This window comes from Tauraco erythrolophus, chromosome 13, assembly GCF_009769465.1.
Source record: "Tauraco erythrolophus isolate bTauEry1 chromosome 13, bTauEry1.pri, whole genome shotgun sequence".
NCBI lineage: Eukaryota > Metazoa > Chordata > Aves > Musophagiformes > Musophagidae > Tauraco > Tauraco erythrolophus.
This window is the reverse complement of record NC_141477.1, coordinates 19,582,135-19,591,693: the sequence shown is the minus strand read 5'-3', so window position 1 is coordinate 19,591,693 and position 9,559 is coordinate 19,582,135. Positions and strand designations below refer to the sequence as shown.

General features: G+C 41.0%; 1 protein-coding gene across 1 annotated transcript in view; it reads left to right on the top strand.

Moving 5' to 3' along the window:
* Positions 1 to 354: 354 nt before the first annotated feature.
* The window catches only part of SMARCA1 (SNF2 related chromatin remodeling ATPase 1), a 34,924-nt gene continuing 25,719 nt past the window's right edge, over positions 355 to 9,559 (top strand). Inside the window, exons 1-6 of the mRNA XM_086619885.1 lie at positions 355 to 456; positions 3,821 to 3,907; positions 6,410 to 6,576; positions 7,506 to 7,606; positions 7,728 to 7,828; positions 8,118 to 8,297. Coding sequence (XP_086476011.1) covers positions 355 to 456; positions 3,821 to 3,907; positions 6,410 to 6,576; positions 7,506 to 7,606; positions 7,728 to 7,828; positions 8,118 to 8,297 — 738 coding nt within the window. The remainder of the gene's footprint in view (positions 457 to 3,820; positions 3,908 to 6,409; positions 6,577 to 7,505; positions 7,607 to 7,727; positions 7,829 to 8,117; positions 8,298 to 9,559) is intronic.

Genomic DNA, 9,559 nt, shown 5'->3' with positions numbered 1-9,559 from the left:
CCTGACCGCCTTCTCTCCTGTCAGCTGTGGTGTCACTCCAGAAGGCGGGGGCAGCGCGGCCTCTGCAGGCGGCAGGTGGCACCGAGCAGGGAACGGCCGCGAATCGGTCCCGAGAGCCTTCCCAGAGACCCCGCTGGCTCCGGAGCAGGAGGCCTTGATCCCTTCTTCCGCCGTGAACTCCCGCCCGGCCCGGGGCAGCCGCCCGCAGCACTCGCACCGCCCGCCCTCGGCGGGAAACGCGCGCCCCCCTGGCGGAACTATCGCGAGATCCGCGCGGGCGGGGCGGGGCCGCGCGGTGTGTGGGGCGGTGGGGCCGCTCCCCCCCCAGCGGTCCGGGCACCCGCCGCGCACAAAATGGACACCGGCAGCGGCCCTGGCGGCGCTGCCCGCGCGGACGGCGAAGTGCCTTCCACCTCCGCCGCGGCGGCCTCTGCGCAGGAGCCCGCCGCCGAGGAGGTACCGCTCCGGGGGCGGGCGGGCGATGGAGACTCCGGGGGACGAGCGCGCCTGGCCCCGCCGGCCCGGCCCGGCCCTGAGGTGGCCGCCCGGCCCTGAGGCCGTCCGGGCCGCTGGCAGCGCGCCGGCCCCTCTGCCGCAGTCCGTGAGGGCCCGAGCCGTGGCCCGGCCTGCGCGGCGGCCCCTGCCCGGGCACACCCCCGGCCCTGCTGGGCGGGCTGTGTCTCCGGTGTCCCCGTGGCAGCCGCTGCGAGCGGTGCGCTCCGGGCGCCCCTTTCCCGGCCGTGCAGCCCGGGCACGCCGGTACTGGCCGTTCAGCCCGTGCTGCCGTGCCTCATATCGGCGTTCCGCAGCCTGAGCGCTCCTGCACGGCCGCCTCTGGTGCCCCCCGCCCCGTGGGTTCCTTTCCCGTGTCCTCCAGTGGAGCTGGCCCGGAGCGGGGTGGGAGCAGCGGGCGTGGGGCTCCGCGGGAGCCGGGGTGGCCTGTCCCGCCCGCACGCTTCAGGGCTTCAGCCTTCGCTCCGTCTGCCTAAAAGGCAACCGAGATGCAGAATAAACCCTTGCAAAGAGCGTGGGTGGCCGCCAGCCTCCTCCTTTCGTTTTTTTTTTTTTTTGGAAAAGACGACTAGAAGCTAAGGCACAAGGAGTGTTAAAAAGTGATGTGTTTGGGTAGCCTTGGAAACGGAACAAGATTTAACTTGAAAAATGTATCTTATAAAAACTTAGTAAGAATGATGGCTGTGTGTCATGTTGTTATGATATTGGAGAAAATTGCAGAAATAGTGATATAAGTGCAATCAGAATTTTAATTCCAATTGATGAAAGTCCATCTTTGCCTGAAGAGAACGCTTCTTCATTTCATTACTTACGGGTACGAACAGCTGTGCAGTACAGTGTAATTCTGAACATAATCTGTTCAGGGGAAAAAGTTTCTGTATTGGGTAGAACTTATTCCAAATTTAGTGCATGTCAACTGATAAAAAGTTAGTACTAAATGTTTAGAGAATGCCTGTCTGGAGAAATGATTTGAAAGCAGTTTAGACTATTATCAACATTGTGTTACTGTGCTGTACTGATGAATACATTTCTTATAGGAGAAAAAAAAATTATTTTACTGTTTGAGTGTTTATTCAGACCGTGGAATTTCACTTCATGTTGGGCCACAGGTCTGTTACATAGCTGTACATCTGTACATATGATCTGCATAATACTGGCATATAATACAACCTGTTGTGCTCTGTTCCCCTCTCACAGTTTTACTTCACTATAAATAGTCCTTCTTGTTGTAACTACCAAAACAGTGTCTTGTCTTAATGGCTCTTTGGAATGTATTTCTCACTTTGTATATATGAGTTAAAACCAAAAAAAGTTCCTTCTAATTATGTTTAAAGTTCCTAATAGCACAGGTTACAAGGGTAAAGTTAACTAAAGCAGCAGCAGTTTTTATTCCCAGTACATGACCTTCCCAATTTAGGACTAACTATTGCACTTAGCAGATAGAAATATCTCTCTCAGCCTGAAGTAAGTAGCTCCCTTTAGGCTAGTTAGTAGAGATTTCAGGGGGAAGTATTTTGGATCCTTGGGGTATTCAGGGTCTGTTATTTTTGAAACTGCTGCATGGTCATATTTCTTGTAAGGTATTTAAAGGACACTAGTTTTCATGGGACTCTCTTGTGTAGGGTTTAATCTTTAATGGAAAACTTTTCTAGAGTAGAGGCAGGTTGCCACTGGCTAGCTCCCTGAGTTAAAAGCAAAAGCGCTTTTTTTTTTTGCTAGTTAATTAATTGTTTGCACTAAGGCTTCTGCTGATCCTCCTGTTCCCTGTTAAGTCATCCCTCTGAGTGATGAAGATGCAATGTGTAAAGTTTCTAGGGTAAAACTCTCACAGGCTTGATGAAATATTTTGTGGTTCTGTGTTGTGTTAGGTACGTGATCCGATTGGTAGTAAGAGAGAAGTATTCTTACTCATATCAAAATTTAATAATTAACAAAGTCTAGATTTATAAAACTCAGAACATTATGCAGAAGCAAGTTTGGATATGACACTTGTCCCAACTACCTGTCTAGCTCCAGCAGCACTGAATAGCGTTTTGATGAAACTACAGAATATTCTTTTCCCTTGTAAGTTTTGAGGAAGAGAAAGAGTATTGGGATGCATGTGTCTGAAGTGCTTTGTCCCTTTCATCAGCTTTTGACAATCTTCTCTTAGTTATTTCTAATATTTTGGAGCCATCAATATTTGACAGAAACACTGCAATGAGGAGTGGGGGGACCAGGGAAACTGTGTTTTGTCTTGAAAAGTAAGGTGTAGGATCTGATCTTATACTGCTGTGGCTGCGGTAACTTTATATATCAGTTCATTTACTTCTTTATCTCAGAGCGTGTTATTCACAAATATGTATTTCTGAGTAAATTAGATTTGTATGCCACTGTAGGTTTTATTCTGGGGAAATCTAAGTTACAGCAGAATTGGCATTAGAGCCATCTGCCTGGAGGCTTAGAAAGGTAAATTGCATTACATTTTACTTGGAAAACTTGCAGTTAAAAGGGATTCTCATCATATTGAGTTGTTCTGCTTTGTTCAGGAGAAACTTTGTGCTTAACCTGAGGTAGAGACAACGTTTTTCTGGTAGCACATATCTGTGTAATTAATTTCTAGGGGAAGTGAGGGAGTTATCTGAAATGGCCTACTGTCAATTTTATCCTTGTCTAAGGAGGAAGGTTTTGTTACTTTAATAAGAATGAATTGGCCTAATATCACTGGCAGTCTCTCTTACTGGAGTGGATGTTATGTAGTAATATAATGGAGGTGTGAATGTACTCATGTGTGACCTGCTCTTTGGTGTGTTGGTGTAACAGTCCCCTCCTAGCACTACTTTCTGAGATGAGCTGATTACTTGTATGATTGAAGAAGCTGTAAGTGAATATAAGATTTCTAATGCTGCCTATTTGCAATGTAATCATTTAGCCTTGCAAAGCTGGACTCGCGCATTTATAAAATCATTAAATTGTCAAACAAATTCATTATAAACTGAGTACTGTTCACCTTTGCAGAGGATTATGCCTTTGGGCCAAAACTTGAAAAGATGATCTCTGACTTCAGAAAATATTCCTCTCATTTCCATGATTGTGCTTAGTTAAAAGAGTAAATTGGCATATATATTTATCAGTAACAGTTCTGAAATTTAAGTGTCATATTGCTTGACAGACTTTTACATATTTAGTCCTGTTTTGGTCTGGTTTTGATACTTGATCCTGAATAGTTTAGATTAATTATTATTTCATTTTAATGTATTTATAATAGACTGATACTTAAAGTGCTTGTCAGATTAAGACTCTGCTCTTGTTTAAAATGTAGTTCCAGAAAAATGATCCCCCGTTTCAACTCAAACTTCCTCCAAAGGCAGCTAGACCTGAAAAAGAAGTTGACCCAGAATATGAAGAGAAGATGGTAAGTGTTTTCATGGCAAAACATACTACACCTTTTTAGTACATTTGTTTGATTGAACTAGATCAACACAGTTACCAGGGGTTGTTGCAGGCTGGATGTGTCAGGAAAGAAAACCAAATCAAGATTCATTTAAATGTCTAGTCCACTGTGGTGATTCTCACAGTGCGTAACAGTAGGTATTAGTGAAGAATATGAGAACAGAGGAAGCAGATAATGATATTTCTGTTAAATACTGTCCCACTCCTCCAAGTGTTTTTGTCTGCATGATTTCTGGAGTTCAACACTGTGATTTTTATACTCAATAGTTGTCAGTGGATTTTTGATTATTGTTGGTTGTTTTTTTTTTTTTGTTTTGTTTTTTTTCTCTTTCCCCTCATGAAGATTTAGTTGTCTACGACCCCCTGTGGTAAGGAGTTTCTGTTCAATTGCATTTTATATTTAGAACTCTCCTCTTTTGGTTTTGAATCTGTCTCTGCTAGTTTTATTTAATGACCCCTTGAGTCATGTCAGAGGCATCCTTAAGCTACTTCTTAAATGAGAGAAATACTGAAGCTGTCAGTTTCTCATCATATAAAAAGGTTAAGGTTTTAAATCTTGGTATGCCCCATAATGTACGTTGCCATAAGATGCAAAAGAGGGTCTGTCCATGACACAGATGAAGGGAGCTTGTAGTGCTGGAGAGGAGAGATAACAGGGTCATTTCTGTATTACAAAGAGGCAGAAACCAGGAGGACGCTACAAGACTTGTTCTTTAATGACATGTGTAGTAAGTTCTTGGTTGAAGCTGATATCTGTATCTCGCTGCATTTTTCTTAAAAGCTGTGATGTTAAATGTATGCCTAATAATTACAGTAGAGTCTGAAAGGTTTGAGTACCGTAGAAGCCAGGGAAGAGTATCACTGTTAGACACAAAAAACCTGATACCTACTTGTATGTATACTTAATTTTTAGCCAAAGAGAAGACACGCAGATAAATCTGTTCATTGAGAATGAGTTGAGGAAATAACTGAACTTGGTTTCACAGTAATACATGGTGAATTTACATCTTTCTAAATTAGAATGTTAGTTCAGTTGTTCTAAGAGGCAAAGGGAGTAGGTCTCAAAAAATCTACTCTTCATCAGTTGTGCTGTCGTGAGCTAGACCTTTACTATTTATCAAGGCGTGCTGCGTACAAATCCTCTGCATGGATTTGTTCTTATCCTGTATAAGTGTAAACATCCATGTCTTTATTCTCCCTTTTACATTTTTTTTCCTAAAAGTTTTACTTGATATTTACAGTTTATTTGGTTTTCAAGTTATTTACACAAATGGTCTACTAATGAATGCAAGGGAAAAATACTAGTATTTTTTTTCCAAGAAAACTTTGTAAAGATGTTTATTTGCTGGTAAGTGATGCACTATTAAAAGAAATGCATTGCCCTCATTTGTCAAGATTGTGCATTGCACGTCAGGTTCATTTTTGTTGCCCTTTTCTTTGTTCTGTATTATTGCTGTTAGAGCACTTTACTTGCATAGGTTACCCGCAGAAAAGCTTTCTGTGGTTTGTATATTTCTTAGAAAGGTTATGGTAGTGAACTACAATTTCACTTTTGTAATTTGTATCAAGATACATAAACAAGATCACATGAAAATTACTTTAAGTGGTACAGTGTTACATGATACTTAGAAATGTCATAAAGAAACAGATAACAATTGTATTCTGTCAGACAGAATTTGCATTTTATCATATTTTTCTTAAAAATTATGTAACATCTTTTAAATATAGAGAAGGACATATGTTTTGCTGTGTTTATTTAGTCAAGTGCATATGCCTCGTTGATATGGCAAAACTGAAATGGTTGAAATTTGAAATCTGACAGTGAAATTCACAAACTTCAGTGAAAGCGACATTGAGCTGGTGCCTCCATTACTTTAGTCATACTTCTAAAAGTAGAGCTGTGACATGGTTGTCTTGGATCAAATCTTGATAGCCTTGAAGCTGATGGAAGTTTTGCCACTGACTTGAGTGAGGTTAGGATTTCATCCCTTACTATAAGTCAGAAACTTAGTTTTTTCTTTATCTTTTGTAGACAGTCCTTTAAAGCATCCCTGCACTGTTGCTGCTGTGCCATGCAGACTTAAGCAATCAGTACAAGTAAACTTTTGGGTTGTTTTACTAATCTTTGAGTTTTGAATGAGTTGCTGGGATGAGGTTATCAAGTCCTGCCATATCTTCCTGATTGCTGCGGTGTTCATGAAGGATCGTTTGAACTACCACACGTTACAACTGGGTGCTCTAAAGCAATTCATGCTTAGCTGGAAGCTGAAGCAGTCAAGAGCTATTTCCTGATCCTTGTAGCCCTCTGAGTTGGCTAACAGTGGGCAGATGGTCTTATCAGTCCTTCCTCATATAAGTTGTTCTCACGAGTGTCTGAATTCTGTTTCTTAATAAAAATACATTTTCCATAAAGGAAAGTTACTGTTTTTTCTTTTTTTAATTCTCTCCCTGCTTTGGAAACTAGAAAGCAGATCGAGCAAAAAGATTTGAATTCCTCCTGAAGCAGACAGAACTTTTTGCACATTTTATTCAGCCTGCAGCACAAAAATCACCAACGTCTCCATTGAAAGTCAAACTGGGACGGCCACGGATGAAGAAGGATGAAAAACAGAGTTTGATTTCAGCTGGAGAGTATGTTTTATTTTTATTTCTGACTTCTTATGCTTTCAAACAAATTATGTGTTTTAACTTGTCTGTTTAGCTATTAGCATAGAGATTGTGCTTTAAGTCCATCCAGAACTTTCCCTATTAATGGTATATCGTAATTTCTTTAAAAGCTGGTTGGTGTATGCATGTTGATCCATCAACTTCAGTATGACCTTGGGTCAGGAATGCACTTTTAAAGTGAATTCCCCAATTCTTGCCACTTGCCATGCTTCGGTCCATATTGTGGAGTGATTTTGGAACACATGAATTAAATTTCTTTTGCATAACGCTGAACTAGAAGATGCAGTCCAGAAATGCACCTGATGTGCTCCAGCTGCTAGCAAACATGTCAGTGAGATATCAGAGTGGATGTAGTGTGCATATTGGATCCTCAGCAGCAACCAGCTCACTCCACCAGTCTGTCTGTATTACTCAGTAACGCAGGCATAGCCTGCACCTCGTGTTTCCGGGAGGCTTTTGTAATAGCTAACAACTAGTTTTTGGAACATTTACAAAATGGCATTTTCTATTTTATAAATTTTTAATTATTTTTTTTAATTGAGTATGTGATTCTTCTGAATGGTATAGGCATCAAGTAATTGATTCTGAGGCCACCACTGATACGTCTTGTATTTCTGTGTTGCTCATTAAGAAGTACCTTAGAGAACTCATGATACTTTTTGTCAGAGTATAGTTAGGGCTCTAGAGGAGGGGGCTTCATATCATCCTTTCTAATTAAAGCTTGAATGAGCCATAAGGAATAACTTACTAACAGGATATGGTTTTGGTCAGAGTACTAGAACACACACATTGTAGATCAATAATTGTTTCTGTTATAGTTTGTCTGTCTTGGTTTTATGGTTAGTGTTTTGAAATAATTTCATATAAACATGAATCTTGGGTTGTTTCTTTAGTTACCGTCACAGGCGTACAGAACAAGAAGAAGATGAAGAGCTGCTGTCAGAGAGTCGAAAAACATCTAATGTGTGTATTCGGTTTGAGGAATCTCCTTCATGTAAGTATTGTATCGATGGTTTTCTGACTACTTTGATGCAATTAAAATCTGAGCAGATTGCAATTAAAATTTTCTACTTAGGATTAGTATTTTTCTACTTAGAGGAATCTTACATTTACAGATGTGAAAGGAGGAACACTAAGAGATTATCAGGTTAGAGGTCTGAACTGGATGATCTCATTGTATGAAAATGGTGTTAATGGCATTCTGGCAGATGAAATGGTAAGCAGTAATCTTTTGGATGTTTTTTTGTAATTATTGAGCAAAATTCAGCATTACAGTGCCTATAGTATTTAATGTGTATGCAGTAGTATGCATCATTCTGCAGCAGTTGGATTTTTCACAACTGGGATTGTAATCAATGAAAGAAATTGTATTGCAAACATTTGCTGTGTAGTTTACTTTAAACAATGTAAGTGGCAGAATTATATGGTAGGAAAATTGTTTGAAACTATTTCTGTATAGTATTCATTTCAGCAGGCTTCTTTCCCCCTCTTCTTTGTCAATGCAGGGTCTGGGAAAGACTCTGCAAACAATAGCATTATTAGGCTATCTGAAGCATTACCGAAACATTCCTGGGCCACACATGGTCCTGGTTCCAAAATCAACTTTGCACAATTGGATGAACGAATTCAAACGCTGGGTTCCGTCGTTACGTGCTGTTTGCCTTATTGGAGATAAAGACGCCAGAGTAAGTGCTCCGTGTTTCAAAGATGTACACAATATTTTTCAAAAATGAGCGTTTGGTTATGTGGAATTCTCCCTAAGCTGCTTCCTTAATTACAGTATTTTTAGTAATCTTTAACTATATTAGTGTTGAAAATGCAAAATGTTATGCTTGTAACTATGAGGAAAAAATGCAAATGCAGGACTAGGACAGTGATCGTCCCCCTGTACTTGACGCTGGTGAGGCTGCACCTTGAATACTGTGTTCAGTTTTGGGCCCCTCTCTACAAGAAAGACATTGAGGTGCTGGAGCACATCCAAAGAAAGGCAACAAACCTGGTGAAGGCTCTGAGAACAGGACTTAAGAGGAGTGACTGAGGGAACTGTGGGGTTGTTTTCACAACTAACTAGTGATAGAACAAGAGGAAACGGCCTCAAGTTGTGCCAAGGGAGTTTTAGATTGGATATTAGAAAAAAATTCTTTGGAAGGGTTATCAAGCATGGGAACAGGCTCACCAGAGAAGTGGTGTAGTCACCATCCCTGGAGGTATTTAAAAGACGTGTATATGTGGTTCTTAGGGACATGGTTTAGTGGTGGGCTTGACAGTGTTATGTTAATGGTTGGACTCAATTTTAAGGGTCTTTTCCAACCTAAATGATTCTGTGAGTAGCTGAAGCACTTCTGAGCTTACGTTTGTGTTCGTAAGTCAGTGCATGGTATTGCACAGAACACTCCTTTATTAGTAGCTCTTCAAGGCCATGGACTTCAACAGTTGTGTCAGTCCTGCTAGCTCAGGTCATCTGTGTACCCTACTAAGTGAGTTCTTGGAGACTGACATGTGTGGCCCTTCCATAGGGTGATATCCTTTCATGTGAAAGGATTTGTATGCCTAGATATGCATCTCTTAAATAGAGATGGGACAGAGAAGGGAGATCTTTAGGAAAAGAGATGTGAGTGGGCTATATGAGTTGGTTTGAAACACTTTTTTTTGTGGATTGTGTCTTTGGATTGGTTAGTTTAGAGAGTTTTTCCCTGATGGTATTATGTACTGTATGTAAATTACAGAAAAATTACACTGAAGAGTAAATACTTAATTTTGAATGGAAGCAAATTTGTGTTTTACTTACCCACAGCTGATTGTTTGTGCCTAAAGTACAAAGGATTGAAGTCTTTTGTTACAGTAACTTTCAGTTACTGAAAAGATGTTTCAGAGTCTTCTTTTGTGTGCTAGCTTAGCACATCAGTAATGTTCGCAGAGATAGGTTTCACTGAATTCCATATAAATT